The 19,880-nt window shown below is 40.8% G+C and overlaps 1 protein-coding gene across 2 annotated transcripts in view; it reads right to left on the reverse strand.

The window, feature by feature from the left end:
• marchf7 (membrane-associated ring finger (C3HC4) 7) overlaps positions 1-12,500 on the reverse strand; it is a 14,273-nt gene extending 1,773 nt beyond the window's left edge. Inside the window, exons 1-9 of one of the 2 annotated variants that reach the window (XM_078246116.1) lie at positions 12,180-12,500; positions 9,842-10,037; positions 8,297-8,443; positions 7,967-8,138; positions 5,805-5,993; positions 4,511-5,705; positions 3,767-3,936; positions 3,142-3,245; positions 1,028-1,132 (exon numbers count right to left, since the gene is read on the reverse strand). In XM_078246116.1, coding sequence (XP_078102242.1) covers positions 1,028-1,132; positions 3,142-3,245; positions 3,767-3,936; positions 4,511-5,705; positions 5,805-5,993; positions 7,967-8,138; positions 8,297-8,443; positions 9,842-10,030 — 2,271 coding nt within the window. In that variant the 5' untranslated portion in view covers positions 10,031-10,037; positions 12,180-12,500. Of the gene's footprint in view, positions 1-1,027; positions 1,133-3,141; positions 3,246-3,766; positions 3,937-4,510; positions 5,706-5,804; positions 5,994-7,966; positions 8,139-8,296; positions 8,444-9,841; positions 10,097-12,179 lie in introns of both variants that reach the window. The other variant, XM_078246125.1, reaches the window with a different exon arrangement.
• Between the last annotated feature and the right edge of the window lie 7,380 nt (positions 12,501-19,880).

The raw sequence follows: 19,880 nt of genomic DNA on the forward strand, positions 1-19,880 counted from the left end.
CAGTAAACACCATATATCTGTCGTACTGTACATTGCTGCAGCTCCTCTTTTCACCCTGTGTGTTGAGCTCTCCGTTTTAGCTACAGAGTGAGACATCGTACTTCTGTTCCATCTTTGTTGGGAGTCGCACATGCTCAGTAGCTAGATAAGCACTACAAGCTAGTCAGAAGCAGTGTATGAGGGCGAGCATTATAACGTGTGTTACAAAGTGACGAACGTTCGTCGCGGAAGTAAAGGCTGGACTACAACAGAGCTGTTTGGAGCAGTTTGTGAACAGTGTTTTCTCTGTAAGATGGTAAGTCCCTTTGGGGTGGACTTTGGGCTTTTCACTTTGTAAACCTATAATGTGCACAAAAAGATATAGAACACACTAAAAGGAAAGGGGAAAAGCCAAAAACATAATATGAGCACTTTAAGTGTTCGTGTGTAATTGTGTTACTTTGTTAAACACACCAGACCTAAGTTACACCCCATGACAAGTATTAACATGCCCACAGCCTCAAATGTTGGTTCGACAAGTGGTAGTGTTTATTCATGGGCACACTGAAACCTACAAGGTACACTAACGACTACCTGACCACTTTACTATCACTACTCTTTAATATCTCTTCTGCTCCGATCGCTAACACCTGTCTGCCCTGACAACCGTGCATCGAGGAAGCGCATCAGCTGATTGATCGCGGAGGCAAAGATGTTACCAGCGGAAACACTGCCGCACCTATTCCTTTTGAAAGAGCCACGGCCAATGGGAAAACTCGACCGACTAATGGTGCGACGTCATTACTCCCTTCAACCAATGGCGTAACTATCGTTCAGGGACAGACCTTGACGTTTATAGGGCTGGCTCCCGCTTTTCTGCGGTTCAGCCAAAAATACCAGGAACCACTGTACCCTGTAATACAAGTCTATTGACAGCAATAACATACACATGGCACTTTCAGACAATGTTGGAAAAGAGTGATGGAATTCGAAAAGCTGTAGAGCTGAATTAGTACTGTAGCTCTAGTAAGCGCGAGTGTGTTCTCACCCCAGCTGCATCGACTGCTCCGAGGACATCGGAGAACCTCTGCTCACAGAAATGCAGCAGCACCACCAGATAGAGACCGCTGCTGATAAACTCATCATATTCTGACTGGGAAGCAAGAAAAAACACCTTTCAGTAACCTGCACAGTTTTCATCCAGAACATATACAGTACAATACACCTGGGGGGTCAAACTCATTTTACTTCATGGGCCACATGCCCCTAATTTGATCTCAAGTGGGCCAGACCAGCAAACTACTCCAGAAAGATCAGAAACTTTATCTGCCACGGAGTTTCTTGTCAGCTTGACGTTGGAAAACGCAAGTCGCTTCTTCTACGACAGCTAGGGTCGGGCATCGAGAACCGATTCCTACTTGGAATCGTTTCTTTATTGGAATCGTTTGGAGGATTTGGTTTCAAATCTGATCATGGGTTCCAAATTTAACATGCGCAAGTTTTGGTTTCCGTAGCGGCCAGGCGCTTGTTGTGTTGCAGCCGTGGAGCACAGTAAGCGGAGCCCTAGTCTGGCTTTATTTTATGTTGAAAAAGCCCGGTGAAACTGCAACCCACCATTGAATCAAAATCAAACTTTCCTCTAATTTGTGAAATAAGCACGTGACCCGTTTCAACTCCAACCCTCAAAAGAATCGGAATCGATAAGAACCGGAATGGAAAGGAAGAATCGCAATTGGAATCAGAATTGTTAAACTCTAAACGATGGCCAACCCTAACGACAGCGTTCTAAGGCCATTGTAGGAGAAAAAAAATTATGTTACGGACCTGGGAGAGAGGGGTAATATTTTGAGAGAAAAAAAACTCAGAATTTCTAAGATTAAAGTCACAAATTTACGGAAAAAAGAACTCAGATATTCTATGAGATTAAAGTGGCAAATTTGGAATTGGAATTAATTACTTCTCTGCAATTTTCACCGGCGGGCCGGTTCTGGCCCACGGGCCGTATGTTTGACACCCCTGCAGTAGACGGTTGACAAAATAAAAAGGATAGCCCAACATGTGTGGAGCCACCAAGAGCTTCCACAACAGTTTCAAAGCCGCGTGGCAAAGATTCTAAAAGTCTGTGGAACGCCATAGCATAGACTCACATCATACTCAAACCATCCATTCTTTGAGCACTGGTGCCTGTTGTGGAAGTTTTCTTGTTAGCAGCACGAGTGTGGATTTTAAAAAAACAAAACACAAGAACTGAAACTAATAAAGACTTACTGAGAATAAAACCAAAGTTTGGTCTTTGAGTATTTATTTACTTTTTCAAAAGCAGAGAAAACAGTTTCACAGGTACTCGTAGCACATCTGAAAGGGTCTTCTGACCAAGCCAACAAATCCATACATCTATATAGTAGAAACTCCCTTAAACCACCCCCAGTCAGGTTATCTTTAGCAGCTTCACAGAGGAAAAGACACCATAAACAGTCAAATCCTTTCACAACCTTCCCCTCTGCTCCTGTTTCCCAACTTAGCCTAAACACCAATGTAGCTTAGGAGACAGAAAATGAGACACAGCTCAAATGTGATGGCCCTCTTCACCCTTATCTGCTAAAAAGGAGAGACTGAGTTCTGAAAACAAAGAATAGCTTCAACTAGGCTCAAGGTTTTACGACGCCAGTTGCTTCTCCTTGAAGTCCTAGAGTTTACACAAAATTAAAGAATATAAGAGAACTCTTGTAAAATATATAAGAGTATCTTGTAGGATATTAAACTATTATGTCAAAATAAAATTTTGCCATTACATGCCCTGCATGGAACCATCTGCATTTGCTTTGTTTTTTTCCACTCATTCATTTAGGGGGTTTCCCTTTAAGTTGTCAACAATCTGTTTATATGTAAACTGGTACTTTGACATGATGTTAGTCTAGCAAACTTAAACACGTCATACAACATCGGCCCAGGATACCATGCTTCATTTATTATCAGCCGTCAGACTGGGCTTTGCGGTTGTTTCCAATTTGTTAGACACACACAAAAAAAAAAAGACTAAGACAAATTAATGTTTTAGTTTCATTCAGCAGTTTTTTGTGTTGCTTTTAATTAATTAGGAATGTATCGGGCACTGTACATTTTGAAATTCAATTCTCTAAGGGAAGTTAAATGGTGACTCACTTGCACATGGGTCCTGTATAACTCCTGGATGTCAAAGTTGTCTATGTTCAAATGCAGCTTCTCCTTGCAGAGCTCACATGTTGCGATGGCCTCAAGGTTTGTGCCTAAAAGAAAAACACACATTGACTCGGTTGACAAGACGAGGTTTTGGTGAAAGCTGTAGCCAAGTAATAGGTTTATATTAGCGATGCACCGACTACAACTTTCTAGGCCAATTCCGATTTTCTTTGAGTTAGACCAGCCGATACCGATTTTAGCTGATTCCGATTTCATTTTTTCTAACCTCTTTACAGCACACACAAATATTTATTTTCTCTCTTTACTTTAATAGAACATTTTGCACAGAACATAGAACATTTTTTGAACAGATAATGGATCACTCTAAAATAGAACTATATAAATTACTCCTGGTCTGGGAAATTCACACACGCGTGCGTCCTTGAGAACTGTAACTCGTATAACTTATGCTGTCCGTTAATTGTAGCATTGACCGGCCTGAAATCGGCATATGTCAGACTGACCTGCCGGTCATGGCCGAGCACGTGAAAACCGGCCAATTCCTGTCACCGGCCGGTCTATCGGTGCATCTCTAGTTTATATATATAAATATATATATTTATTTTACCTGAGCCAATTTTGGAGCGGAGCCACCTCTTGATGCAGTCCTGGTGGACGTATTGCAGACTGCCTGTACAGCGGCAAGGCTGAATCAGGGGGTTGGCGGCAGATTCCTCCCCCATCTGGCAGATTCGGCACAGATCGCCTTCTTCCTCGTCAGAATCCTCCAGCAGCAGTCTATAGCAGTAAAGGAGGATATTTAGTTCTACTGTTGATACAGTAACTCTTTTTTTACATCTCTTGTTTCATATAAAAAAAAACTTTACTTATAAAAGTAGTACTTTCAGTTAGTACTGTACTAACTAAATTACTTAAAATGTAAGACTATAAAAACACTTTTGAGGGCATATTGGACAGTAGTTTTCTGTCTTAGAGAAGGAAACGCATTAGGTTTTTCATTCAGTATTGACGTACCATCAGTCCAAGAAGTAATTAGCCTAGCTGAAGAATGTTACCGATTATCTGACAAACTGAAGAGATTTGGAGTCAGTAAGGCTGGCACGAGAGCCACTTTAGGTCTACCTTACTTAATAAAGTCGCCTGAGGCTACAATTCAAAAGAAAACAAAAAAGTCATATGTATTGTAAGACCAATTCCCCCTGCAACTTTAATGTAAGACAATATTTTAAAAATTGTAAATTACAAAAGACACAGTTAAGAATGAAGCATTCTATTGTAGGCTTGGATTTCGCTACGATGTGATGTACATTTGTATTATAAAAGGGTACAGCCTGAAATCAAAATCCATTACCTCTCCTTAATCTTGCGCAGCTTCTCTTGATCCACACTGGAAACGGGTTTCTCCTTCTGGCCATCCAGCTGGCTCTCAACACCACCCAACGGGCCCATAGAAAGCGAAATGTTTTCAAATACTCCGACTCTGCGACGCGGCGAAAATTCAACCGAGGCATCTTCGAGTTCAGGTAACGTTTCATTCTCGAGTCTCCAGGGACGACCTGTGCCAAAGGGCTCTAAACCAACCGCACCATCATCTTCTTCTTCTTCTTCTTCTTCTTCTTCCTCCTCCTCCTCCTCCTCTTCCTCCTCTTCTTCTTCATCTTCATCTTCCTGCGTTGCTTTATGCTCAATGTCATCCCACCTTCTCAGTAAATGCTGTGGACGGCTGTAGCCTTCTTCTAAGCCTGCAGATGACTGCGCATTCTCGTCCCGAGCATGTCTTCTGAGGCGAGAGAGCAGGGGGGGGCAGCGGCCACGGAGGGAGGAGGAAAGCCAGGAGTAGCTGCTGCCTCCTCCGCTGCTGCTGGTATTACTACTGCCGACGCCAGGCTCTCTTGACAATGCCGTTCTGGACTGAGCCAGGCCACTACGACAGCCATCGTTGTTTTCCTGGATAGGAGCGAGGCCGGCTCTACGATTCCGGAGGCTACCCGGCGTTGCCTCTGATCCTCTAGTGTCAGGCTCCACACTAGACATCCTGGCTCCCTCGTCACTGTCCACAGACTCTCCACCAGTTGATGGACTGTCGTCATCGAGGGAGCGAACACTGGAGGATCCACTAGAAGAGTCTTGGCTGGAGCGCCGCGAAAAGAGACGGGACAAAAGGCGGCGAGTGGAGCTGCGGCCCTCCGTCTCTCCACCTTCAGGGGCTGGCCTCGAAGGGAGCGTAACCTCTGGTCTGGGCAGGGGAGTGGTGTACCTGGAGGTGTGCGAGGAGTAAGAGGAGGAGATACCTAAAGAGGAGTGAGGGTTTCTTGTCTGTTCCTGAGATGAGTGGAGGGGGGATGAGCCGTTCAAGAAACGGGATGGGGTTCTGTTGCTGAAGTCGCGCACCGGAGGAGAAGATCGGTGGGAGGAGGAAGATGAGAGGTGGCGATTTAGGGAGCTTTCTCTAGCAGTAGAGGAGGAGGAAGAAAAGGAGGGAGAGTAGGCACTCTCTTTGGGCCGAGCGCCCTGTGCATACGTGGACGTCACCCTGTCTGTCGGATCTGAAATGAGGGAAGAGAAGAGCAGTTTGTGTGAAATTGGCTTACAGTATATGTAACAATACATTTGCATAGGTTGTGTACATCACAAAATATGCCTACACAATGAGGAAGCCAATCCAGGAGTACTTCTCCTTCTGTCTCCCAAACCTGAGAGACTGGGCTGGTTCTTTGTCTCTAGCTCTCTCCTGGACAACAGCGGCTTTGAGGAGGAAGATGACGGCGACTGTGAAAGTAAACGGCATGAGCTCCACGATGAATCGTAAGTGTCATTTTGTTTTTGACCTGTACCTGTTAAGAAAAAGAAGTGACAAGCTGTTTAGAGGCTTGCTGTGTTCATTTTCCAAATCAGTTGAACATTGTTGGAATTATCACATTTACACCTAGTAATTGCCAGGTTTAACTGTTATGTAGCTAACTGAACCAACTGACAACGCTTACCTTAAGCCTGCTAATTTAGAAGCTGTTTAGAGTGAACGACTAAAAGAAAGGTAACGGGATGGTCTTGACACTTGATTAAAATGCTGTTCAATAACAGTGTAACTTACAATGTAATTTTTTTAAATTCTATGTCACAAAATCAACAGTATATAACTCAAATTACAAAACGTTATTGGATATATATTTAATATTAGACAGAATGACTACATGACTGAGGTTAGCATTTGGTTAAGTTTTTCTCAAGCAACAGCTTCACCCAAAGTTAAGACATGTATTAAGGTGGTGTCACTGCTTCAAAAGATGCTTGTTCTTTCCGCATCAGATTGACTGTCGCTGCAACTTAAAAGGTGCACTATGAGTTCCTGCATGGTTTTAGCACGATTTCATTTTTGTCTCAAATCGTAGGCATCTCTCCTTGATCCGCTAGCTGCCTGCCCCCTGAATACACTGTGAAAAAGCCCGGTCTCGGGAGACAACACAGGGGTCGTAAACGTCAAACAAACACTAGAGGCACAGGCTGTGCACCAAAATACAACAAACCACTCCAGCCAATCACCGACAAGATGGTTGGGGGAGGGGGTGGGGGTTAGTGACAGTCAGTCATGACAGTTACAGAAACATGGGGGGAGGGGCGAGCTTGTTCTGTTATGTTTGGAATTTACTTGGAACGTCAACAGAAATGACCATGCAGGAACTCATAGTGCACATATACACACACATTATATACATATATATGTGTGTGTGTGTGTGTGTGTGTGTGTATATATATATAAAAAAAAAAAATACACACACATACACTATAATTAATTTTCATGGTGACTTGTTACTAATGCGAGCCAATATTAATTAACCACCCATGTGACCACAGATTTGTTGTTAGCACAGCTTTGTTGACAAGAGCACTGTTATTCGAATCATCTCTACTTTGAGCACCGCCGTTTCAATACTGTTACCACCTGGACTGAAGCCAAATCAGACTACCCGACAGACTACTGAATACCCAGTATTTTCTGTGAATTTACTGTGAATAATGATAGGCTCAATATGTAATTTGCGTTTCGGGCATTTCAACTCATCTGTTTTAGCTTCTACTGCTAACGAGTCAACAACACGTTGGTAAAAAGCCCATCATATTTTGGAGACGCATCAGCCGTCCACTGAAGGGGAGTCAACTAAAATGAGGAAATACAACCATTTTTTTTCCTTTGGGACAGCGTGCCTGACATGTGCTTCTTTCTTGGGCCTCGCATTGCGTTTTTCTCGCAGCTTGTTAGAAGCGCAATAGTTAAAATATCATTACCTTTTCAGCAAATGTCAAATCACATCAAGCAAGACATGGGCTTTACATTTTCTGCCGACGGTCGGTCGTTGGGTTGGTGTGTCAGAGCCTTTAGGGTAGTCTCGCATTGCCAGATCCTTCTCCAAAGCGAGCTGAAGGAGGGTCAGGCTACTCCACAGAGCATTCGGGGATGGGAGTAAAACGTGCTCTGGTTTAATGGCATTTTTTTAAAACCAATCAGAATCGTGATGGGCGGTGCTAAAATCCGCACAGAGCCGCTGCAAATTAGTCTTGCGAGAGAAAACTCAGATTGGACATAGTCTAGCTAGCCTGCAGAGATCTGAGGAGCAGTTAACCATAGTCCTCATAAATCCACCGAATTTAAAATTCCAACACAAAGAAAGCAGAAGGAAACGGAAAATACATGCATCTGGCAGAATTTCCTGCCGCACCGGAGCAATCCCGGAAGTGGAACGCGAAGGATATGGACTAGTCTTAGGGTAACAGTTTTTCTTATGACCTCCTCAGGTCTGGTATTATGTACCTCTGCCACTGCTAAGCCCAGTACTGGAATAAGTGGATCCTGTAACTGAGGTGCTGGCCGTTCTTGGGTACAGTCCTCTGTTGCTGTATGACAGTTTGGCCCTTTTAGAATCGCCATCATCACTGGCATTCAACAGACCAGAGCGCATCCCCAACCTCCCTTCAGAATCAGTCTGGGAAAATTAAGGTAGACATTAAAAACTGAATATATTTCAATGACATCATTCAGCAATATTCCTCTGAACTTAAATGTTTAAAGTTTTAGAAAATACCTTCGACCAAGACTGTATTTTACATGCTATAGACAAGTGAGACAGTACAGCTTCAGTACCAGTTTGCTCCTGCTGCTGAGGGAGGATTCAGCCCACGGGCGATCATAAGATCTGCTGGACAATGTCAGAGAAGAGGGCAACTTCCAGCTGGGGGAGCGGCTGTCAGAGCTGCTGTAGTCTCTGGACGAGCTCAGGAGACGAGAGCTCTTCAAAAAGGAGAGAAGGTATAACAAGTAGCATTAGTTAGTAATCTCACACACACAGCCAAATAAGTAATACAAAAATGTGTAAATGTTTCCTGTGTTTTAGTAGTGGCACAATCAATAGCGGCGCAGGCGCCCCGTTTTGTTTGCATCTCGTAAACTTAGAATACTTTTTAACATATTCAGAAGATTGGCTTTGTGTTCTATGAGGAAGGATATGCATTCAACAAGTTGGTGTGTTTTGACAAGAAAAACCCAGTGTAAACATACTGTAACTGTAAGAAACCTCCACAGGATACCTTAAATGGCCTGTAACTGTAGAACACTAACTAAACATGTATGCACACAAGTTGCTTTCTTGTTAAGAAATACCCCTTACCCACTTGCTAAAAACCCACTTATACCCACTAACATTTGGTTGTAGTGGGAAAAGTTACAATGTGCATTCACTCCCAGGACAAATGACTCCTCAGTAGGCACGTGTATGTATTGACTCCAACTCCAAATCGGTAGTCACGGAAACAGGACACCTGGGTGAACGTGCTAATTTTCGGCCCTTTTCTGGTGCAATGCTGTGATGCGGGTCGACTTTGTCACAAATTCTGTCTGTCTCCACCCAAGCCGCGCTCAAACATCAAATTAATCGGCATATATAAATATTCATTAGTCGGCCTCAATGCTGCGTTCTACTGTTTACTAACCCCACGTTGTAAGAGTAGCATGTCTCTTTTGGAGAATAGCAGAGCCGGTATGTTGTGTGTGTGTGTGTGTGTGTGTCTCTTTCAATGCATACTATTTTAAGAGAATAACTTAAATTGGTGCTCAACTCATTATGCCCATAAAAAAATAAAGCCATGGTGAGCGGTTTGTTGGGTCACCTAGCTTGGACTCTTCTGGAAAGAACAGGAACTAGACAGGGCCCAGGCCAACAGTAACACTATCTTGACAAGCAGCAGGACTGAAATACGCTCGTGTCCCAAGGAATCTAGGCTGCCCTATAAAAAGACATCCAAAGTGTCTGCTGTTGAACCAATGATATATGTAGTCTGCTACTGTACCATGCTCCTAAGGGAACCTGTAAGAAAGGAGCTTACTTGAACACCCTCTCTCTGGAATGCACTAGAAAGGCAGATGACTAAAGCCCCAAGTGGAATAGAAACACAGATACAGCAGGATGATGTGCACTCAGGCCCAATAAGTGCAGTTGTTGTTATTGTCACTCTTGACTGTTTATCCAACTTAAACCAACACTATTTTAACTGACATTGACACCGTACATGACCTTTGCATACCAGGCTGAATTAAATAAAAGCTGGTGTTCTTCTACAATGACAGCTAAACAACACCTACGCAAAAAGGTGTGTGTGTGTGTGTGTGTGTGTGTGTGTGTAGTAAGCCTACCTGGTGGTCCAGGTCTGCTTTGTAAGCTGATGATGCCCTCGGGAAGCGGTCATTATTCAGCACCGTCTCCCTACTGTACAACCTACTAGAGCCCAGTGATGAGGAGGAGACTGTTGGACTGGATGTGTACGAAGACCTTGAGCTGCTGGGCAGACAAAAAGGCAGTCTGCGAGACCTGGAGTCCATCATGGATTGCCTGTTGCGATGTGAAGATGAGAAATCCAAAAGATATTATTGCACGATAGTTGAGATGAGCTAGCAGGAAGCAGAAAGAACTAATCACAAATGCATCTTTTATTCCCCATCCAATGATGAAACAGGGCATGAAGTTTACACCTTACAGCACAGACTTTTAAAAAAGGGCCTGCAACCTCTCAATCTTTCTAGTAATAACGCTTGTGTGAGCGTGTCAGATTTGTTGATGGAGCGCACGTGACTATGTCTGCAAACACTAAAATTTGACACCGTTTTGCGGACTTGGTATCAGTGCCTATCTTTGGGACTATGAACTCTGTTACATGAACATGACACTTCCATGGAGCAAGCAGTAGCACTCTGAGCTGTGTATCTAAACAAGCAAGGTGCTCTAGAACAGTTATGAGACACTGGGATCATTTATTATTAAGCTGCATTACTAAATCCAACATTTAGAGCACGGTCAAGTAAATTGTAATATTCTCATTTTTTTTAATTTCAGTAACCTTAAGGGCTATTGCTGTATTAGACAAAAAAAAACATAAAAGGTGGTGCAGTATGAGTTACGCCCTGGTAGTGATATGGCTCTATGGACATTAGCTACAGCAGCTGTGGTCAAAGATAGCTTAGCAAGCCTGCAGCCTGTCAGACTGAAATGATCAGCAGTAAAAAAGGCCAAAAAACTAACATTTTAAACCACAACACAGCACTTAAACCTTTTAACCACCAAAAACAGAATACAAGATATTTAGGGAAACGTAAATGTTTTATCATTAAACAATGAACAAAACGTAGTAGTCTAGGAAGAAATAACCTACAATAATTTGCATATACATAAAAACTTGTTTTAACTTGTGGTTAACTACCAGTTACAGAAATAGTCCCATTTGCTGCTACCATTAATTTATGTAACAAGCTGCAGGTGTGTCCTGTCTCCTGGGAAACAAACACCCTGCAATGAATCCTACCTTCACAAAGCTTTTAATGCAACTGTTTCAGAGAGGTGTCGGTTCGACTTTAAAGGGTGTAAATGATGAAGGCCGTGATTTGTGGTGCTGTTGAATTGCGTTGCCTTACACAGAAACATGTTTCTAACATTTTGTCCAATCCATTTAGGTTAATGAGGGCAACACAATTCAACAGCACCACAAACCACAGCCTTTGTCACAATGACCATAGCGTTGAAACAACATATAGCTAACGTTCAAGGATTTATTACAGAACTGGTTGTTTTTCCTCTTATCCCTTGCTGCTGCAACAGTGTGAATTTCTCCATTTTGGGATGAATAAAGGATTTTGAATCTTAAATCCTAATAATTGCAGTAGTTTTAAATAGGTTTAATTAAGTTAGTCAAAACAATGGCAACTGAGGTGAGCGAATGGCCATGCATCAAAATCCCTATCAATTAGTAACCATACCTAAAAAAAATAAAATAAATAAATCAGCAGACAGCTTAGTCATTGATTGAAATTGAGTAAAAACATGTTAACGTCTTGTGTTTTCGGTGTGAGCCAACATTACCCTGCCTGACTTGTCTTCAACTAGTCAGCGTTAAGTTAGCTGACGTTAAATTAGCCGACTATCGAAAGTTGAATGACACTTAAATGGTAACATTAGCACTAGCTAATTTAACCATCTAACCATAAGAATCTAACCCTAGCGTTATTTCTGTTAACGCTTCCTGCTCGAAACGTTCACGTCACTGTTGATTATAGATATTTTAATTGTTATAGATATTTGGTGGTTGTAGCTAGCTAGCTAGATATTATATATTCGATTGTCTTGCACATTTCATATGCGGCAAGTAGCTAACGTTACCGTTAAACGTTCGGTTAGCTACACAATAACGTACGGTAGCTAGCTAGCTAATAAAGAAAAAGAAGCAGTTTAACACTTGCCTCCCTTGTCGCTTTTCAGATGTGCTAACAGGGTGGTTCAGCTGATGTTTTTATGAAGAGCTGTTTGCTACAGCGGCTGGAAACTCACTTAGCTATTAGCTAGCTAGCTGGTTAGCTTGTCATTTGTACGCTGGCGTTAAGAAGCCTTGATAGTTTGAGACAACCAGTTTCAGTACTAGGTGTCATTTTACATACACAACATTTCTAACACAATACACTGCTGTCAGCATTTAAACATCCTCACCTTCGAGTTCAATCTTCCTTGCTTAAGTTAGCACAACAGAAGCGATGGCGTCTGTGTTGACTGCTGTTGACGCAATGACCCGAAGGGAGTGATGTTATGGAAAGCCAACCAGTTCAAATATGCGGGATTGCATACATGTTAACGCGTAGACAACACGAACAACATGTGCCGAGGTTTCGGAGCTTGTCGACTGTAGAGTATCCAGGATGTTTTCCGCGAAGAAGTATAGCAGACTTGTATTGTTTGTAGACAAATGGCGTCATTGATGGCGTCTAACACAGTGATAAATTATTGCCCTGAATAAAACGAATAAAGTCTCCCCTCCACATCATTTCCCTAGCTAGTTACACAAGCACATCCACTGCCCTCTGCCCGGTTAAACCACTGCCACTCCAGTTTTAGAACTGATGCCACTCATGCCATTATTATAAAACAATTATTTACCAAAGGATTGATTACACACATTTGATGCATTACTCACTCAAGCATAGGCCTACTTATCAGAAAATAAACACTATATGAATAGGTCACAAATGGTTTTGTGTAAAATGAACCATTTTGCAAACCAATTTACTGGAACTTCAATGCTTCATGAAGCTTCAGGAGGGAGTTGTTTAGATTAGAAGATTGTTTCAGGTGGTTTATTTTCCTTATGCACAGTTTTTTTAAGGAAAGTTTTAACTAGGCCCACTAAATTAATGCAACCCGAGTAGAATAGACAGATTTATGGCAATGATAAAATCAAATTGCATACCTCACACCGATTTTGAAGCCTCAAATATAGTCAAATAGCGTCCTCATGTGGCTTAGATAAATCAATCAGGATTAATTGATTTATTCCACCACCAACTCCAATGCTGACACACTGCATATGTTTTTTGCACAAATACAAGCCCATACATGGCTCTACAATACAACATTTGGGCTCTGGAATAACCTGACTACACCTAACGTAATTTTATTTTATCAGTGGGAGTCTGCTTCTTTCTCAAAATATGTCACATATACAGGATGCTTCAAATTTCCTTTGTCACTTCTGTAATCATAGCATGGTTTTCAGTACTCTATACAGGCAGGCTGCTGCTTTATGAAGATCTCTGTGTACAATCCTAAAAAAGTGTTACTTAATGGCTTAACATGAGTTGAAGTCCCTGGAGCAAATATTTGTTACTGAATTTTAAACTATTAAAACAAAACAAGTGAAAAAAACAACTAGAGAGTAGTGTCCGTGTACAAAGATTGGGTGATCTACAAAAAATGTGGAATGAGGCATGCGAAAAGACAATGAGCCAGTATTATTACTGTAACAGTATGAGATGTGCCAGTGTATTGTGGAAAGTATTATATGTGCCATGGATTTTTAGTTATCCCCACTGCTAGTTTGTGTCAGTGAGTTTGGGATATTGGCAAACACTGCATTTGAAGCAGCTCAAAACAGACAGTGAATCCAGCTGGAAATAAAATAAACAATTTGGGGTTTAAAGTCTGGAATATAACTTGTGAATAAAGCAGATATACAGTAAACTATACAATATTGTGTAGCAGGTGAGATGCCATACTTTCTCAGACTATTGTCTGACATAGAAAACTATTTGAGGATGCAGTTCCCCTCCTGAAATGTTGATTTAGTCATTTAATTTGATAAATGTAGCAGTTCAGCCTGTGGTCTGTTTGAGTTTCATGTTTCATTTTTATCATATTTTACAGGCAGTGGTGGGAAGTAACTAAGTACATTTACTCAAGTACTGCGCTTAAGTTTATGTTATTTACATTTGATGCTAATTAATACTCCTACTTGCCAACATTTCAAAGGGAATTGTTGTACTTTTTACTTGATTTGGAAACTAGTTACAGTTACTCTGCTAATTTAGATTTGCAGACAAAAAAGATTTAACAAAATATATGATTGAATGAAATATGTATCCATGTTACAGAACAAACTACCCAACAGTGTATCAAATCAAAAACAACTCAATTAACAACATTAACATGCTGTTTAAATATCTGCAACAGTAATAAAACTCCAACATAATAATAGTATAACATTCTGTAAGGGGTCACTCTGCAGTTATGAATAATAAGCACTTTTACTTTTGATATTTAAATAGGCTACATATTGTTGATAACACTTCTACATTTACTAAAGTAAAGTCATAATTGCAGAACTTTCACTTTTAATAAATTACATTTGACAGTGGTACAGCAATGAGTTGTTTTATATTATCATTGTTTGACATCTGATTATTATGATTATGGCAAACTAGCTTGATAAACCTCACACTTCCTAATGTGATGAACAGAAAAGACATGGATGTGGAAAAACGAACCTAGTACACGACTGTCAATTTAGTACAATGACAATAGAGAAGATGTAGCAATTAATGTGATGAAGGAATATATTAGCCATCGCGAAATGGGAAGAGAGACAAATGTTTATATTTTTATCTGCCATGATTTATTCACGCATTAAAATGTTGATCAATGAATCTGTTAAAACATCTAAATTGTAGCAGTCTTAGATTGAATGTATTGGCATGAAAGTTAATGTAATTCAAGTTTCAAGTATCTGTCCTTTATATAAAATATCTCTCACACACATACACCCACACACCAGTCATTGGATTTTGACTAAACTGGGTCATGTGATGCATCTTACGCGCATCATGGCATTCTGACATTTTCAAAATTACTGCCTCAAGGGAGTCACTGTGAACACAAGTCAAAATGAATAAGTGAAAACTTTGCTTACAGCTACGTACATGCTTTCCAGCACTGCTGAGCAAATGCTAAATAAGTGTTTTTCTATAAGGGTTATGACTTATTTGAAAATTATCTGAATCTGGGTCATTTTGTAACAAAGGTAGCACGCGCACACACACACACACACACACACACACACACACACACACACACACACACACACACACACACACACACACAGATAGTGTATACGCTGGTGCTGTCTAGGGCTGGCGTCATTATGAAAGCCAGAGCCACTAAGTGGCGCTGCAGCTCACACTTTCTCCCTCCACATCCTTGGAAGAGGCAATTGAGTGGCACTATTATTTGCATGCCAGAACTTGGTGTTTGTTTAGTCAGGGAGGCAATTAAAGCCAATTTCAACAGGTTTAATTAGATTGATTTGAATAATTGTTTTGAAAGGCCTTGTAGATCCCGTCATCACAGTAAATCCAGGATTAGCAGCATTCATTTGATTTGCATACTTTAACTCACATCTAATTTAGTAGACCACAGGAAGCATTGATCAAAGATTATCCTGAACATATACTTTGTAAAATTTATTTTGTTTTCATGTTGCATATATTATAGACGTTATTGTGTGTGTGTGTGTGTGTGTGTGTGTGTTTTTCACTGAGGAAAGTGAAAATGTACCATCTAAAACTGTAACACACTTAATTCGTGTTACGTGTGTGGGGGCTCAGAAAGGTCAGTTTGGAGCGAAGAGGGAACACTGTTGCACAGCAGATGCATAATAATGTGGAGGTCAACAAGACACTCATCATGCTTGGTAAAACGTAGCACTTGACAGGCAAAGCAATCCTTTATTAGTCGCATGGATACAACAGTGAACAGTCAGTGATCTAACCGAGTGTAAATCTACCCAAGGCTAACAGAACAAGAGGTGAAGGAGAAACTGAGAGTGAAAAGGATAAATATAGGAGGGCGGTGCTGGTGCTACAGATTAATTACTGACAAAAAGGACGCATGACCTAGACAAATGAGGAAGTACAAGGTCTGTTAAGTTGGGGAGGAGGATGCTCAAACCAATTGCGAGTCTGTAGGCCAATGCCACTGCCCCCCCCTTCTTTCTCCAGACACATGATTCTGCTACATGAAGAGAGACTACAAGCTCTCCTCCCCCAGTGCTGCTGATAGGATGATAATGGAGCATTCCTTGGAGCTGTTTCTCATTCATGCTAGCTGTGACAAGGGAGGAACATGCTTCTTTTCCCACTGGGGGCAGCCAATGCTTTCAACTAAGATCATGGGCATGTAACCTGATATTTGCACACAATGCCCTCCTCTTACTTAAATCCTCTTGTTTATGTGGTGTGGATATGAGATGCATACCTACCTGTCTCTCTGTGCTGTTTATCCCAGCTGTACAAAATGCCATGGTGCAAAATCAAAGTTTTCCTATGTGCAGAGCTAGACAAAAAAAGCCTAATTAGTTCAAATTGACGGTGACGTTTCCCTCAAAATAGCTTTAAAAATCACAAAACATAACTGGAACAACGTCTCACAACAACCTGAAGGACATGGAGATGTTGATGTTTACACTCTGCTCCTGAAATTGACTTAAACTCAAGCCTTAAGACAGAATAACTGCAAGACTGGATTTGTAAAGGGCTGTGTAATCACAAAGGAATGTCCTGAGACATTTCTTGCTTTTCCTCTACAAGACCCCTCTTTTCCCACGACTCGTCCAGGTCTTGAGAATCTGTTTCCTCTCGCTCTCTCTCTCTCCCTCCCTCTCTCTATGCCTCCCTTCCTCCCTCTCTCTGTTTGTGAAGACACATGAATGCCACAAAGGCTGGTTTATAGGAGAACTACAATACAAGCTCAGTGTCTTCAAGAGCACAAAGAGCAAGAGTCTATGCCTTTTGAGAAACCTCTACGACGCAACATCCAGGCCAAGGTTGTGAGTTATTTCCAGTGTAAATCAAATTGAAGATTCATGAAAACAAACATGCAACACAGCAGAGTTGAGGGAACTTACAAAGCACATATTGTAGGTCGTTGTCCTGGGGGAATTTCCTATGTTGTGTTGCTTTCAAAAACCTTCTCACCAAGACATGGCTTCTTTTTTTAAAGGTTTTGTAGAACAACAAACCTCAGGCTAAATGTGGCCAAAGATTTGTGATGCGTGGAGTTCAGTTGCATGCTTACAGTGCAATATCTCTGTTAGTGATGTTCTCATTGGGGATAGGCAGACAATGTGCTAATATTTTTATAATGAGGAAGTCTTTGCCCACTTGAGGATGACGTTTGGCTTCATTTAAAGTGTGTATGGGCCTGCTTCAAACACAACAACAATGGGGAAAAAAGCAAGGCCACATGTGGTAACACTTTAGCTCACATGTTTGAGGGGCACCATCTAAAATGCTTGTGAGCTATTTGCGGACATTCTTCTCCGACCATAGGTTTGCTCCGTTGCAATCAGCGATTATAAGTCCTATCAGTGGAAATGTTATCTTTAAATTCTGTGTTGCTGACACACAAAAAAACATAGCCTACACTTGATTCATGAAGAGAAGGAGTCCATTTTTCAATTAGTGACTTTTTTAACAGAGCAATGTTTTACCACACACAACCACTAAAAGGCTTTTCCAAGGATTCAAAAAACATTTGCTGGTCTTAATGTTCCCCAGACACAAAGTGACATCTGCCTCCCTCCCTGCATGCCTGCTGCTCTTTGTTCAGATGAGCAGTGAGGGGAGAGCACACTGAAGGCAAAGATGATGTCACCATTGTGATCATTACTGTGCTGTGTGGTGCCCTATTTTTGACCAGGCGTCACTGAGGGCAGGCCAGAATGTCTGCCTGGACACTGCCAGGAGGAACAGCAGCCTGCCAGTATCAATTAACACAGGGCCTGTTTTCATCAGTCCTAAAACCGTCTTAAGACCACCCTCTCAGGCCCACCTAAGTCTATGTTCAGATGCTCCATACGTGCATGTATTTTCCTGCTAAACTTCAAACCTTAATACTTTATTTATTATCATTCAGTAATGAATCACTAGTCCTGCCCAGCCGTATTAACACAACAGCTCAATGTGAACTGTGAACTGTGTCTGTTGAATAATTTATTTTCCCAATCAAAGAAATTAATAGAGACAGTTAATTATTAAATGAATACAAATACACCCAGTCACACTAATAGAAATATAAACATTTACAATTATTTTTTTCAAAGAATAATAATTTGCTTCAGGGAACAAGTGTGGATTTCATTTGAATTCTACTAATACTAATCCTAAATGCTCAATTGACATATAAAGGATTATACCACTGTTAATTAGATCATTATTTCACACCAAACCTGCATTTCATTTCCAAGAGACAATGTTCTCTTTGACACCACTGTACTTTTCATTACGATTCATTTATTCATAACGAAACTTTCACACAGGCAGGTGTGACAGGCTGACAGACAGATGTTATCGCCTTTTGACTTCAGTACTCCAGATTTTTGACGTGTAAGGCACATAGACAAGACACATTATATTTGTCTCATAGTTTTCTACAGTGGGCTTAATTGTTGAAACTTCCAAGGCCCATACCCTTTATAAAGAATTCACTCCCATGAGGATCTAAGAGGTTGCCAGTAAAAAGGTCAGTAAAGATGCACCGCCTGATGTTGTTATTGTGACCAATAACGCCTATAAATTCTCAAAATTCCTCCCAGCTCACTGTTGATGTTTTCAGGTTTTGTTTTCAATATCAACAGCGAGCTGAAGGAAAGTTGGGGTTTTATCTTTAAACACAAAGTTTAAGTTTTTTTGGATGAAACGCTCTAAAACACGGCAATCAGGCTCAGAGGCAAATGTCAGCTCATGATGCAAATGAACCAAGCTGTTATTACTCTGAGGGATTAAAGATTGTCTTGCAGAGAAATTACCAGAAAAATCTTAAAGTACCTTTGAACGCTCTGCCCTAAAATGTGTACTGTAATTTGTATCTGTAATTTGTACAAAATGTGTGAAGAACTCAAAAGGGTTTGTTTGATCATGTTGTATGTAAATATGTTAACATAATGCCTTCAATTTCTAATTTTGCTTTGAAATATTATGGTTTATTCAAGATGTAACCGATGTTGGGAAAGGTTGTTCATATGGCTTCATTAATCTCAGACTTTGCATATCAAACAATCAATTTTTTGTGGGAAAGTCACAACATTTTACTCAAACTGTATGGTAAACATTAACAAGAAACACGTTTCCTCAGATGTTCAGCTACAGGAACTCAGATCTCTCCAAACACTAAAAAACAGCATTACTGTGCTGAACATTTTGTCTTATGCATTACTGATTAAAAAGAGTACAGATGTTGTTCTGCAATATGTTTGTGGACATTATATCTGCAGGGGGGGCTTTTTTCATACATTTTATAATAGCGCTCAGGCTTTATACACAGTTCAAACACACCTCTGGAGTAATATGAAAGCTTGTTCAATAGATGGATTTTTGATGGCCTTGACACACCTCATCTGAAAATAGCTTATGGTATGCATGGACATTTTTTCCGCATTTAAATGAGACTTTAAGGTCTATAATTAGACCAAAGGAAGCATTTTGAAACAATGTATTAGCATCAATTTTACTTTGGATTATTTTGTTTGTGGTTTCTGCTTTTATTTGTATGTAGGTAAGGTAACAAATGCATTCAGAATCAACGTGTAGGACAAACCCAGGCCTAATTCACCTTGCACACAAATATATGCTCTTAAATATTGTTTTTTTTTATGGTATCCACATTTAAATATACACAGGTACTTTGAGTAAAGTAAGCTTCACATGTAGTCATGTGTGGGTGTTAAAACCACTCATGTTTCAGGCAGCTCTTACAATTATTTGGGCATGAAACATATATCAAATCAGACTAGTAATTATTTCAGTTTTTGCTGAATAGCCACAGTATGGATGTATGTGACAGCAATGGCAATTTACATATAGTAGC

Source organism: Sander vitreus, chromosome 1, assembly GCF_031162955.1.
Source record: "Sander vitreus isolate 19-12246 chromosome 1, sanVit1, whole genome shotgun sequence".
Lineage (NCBI taxonomy): Eukaryota > Metazoa > Chordata > Actinopteri > Perciformes > Percidae > Sander > Sander vitreus.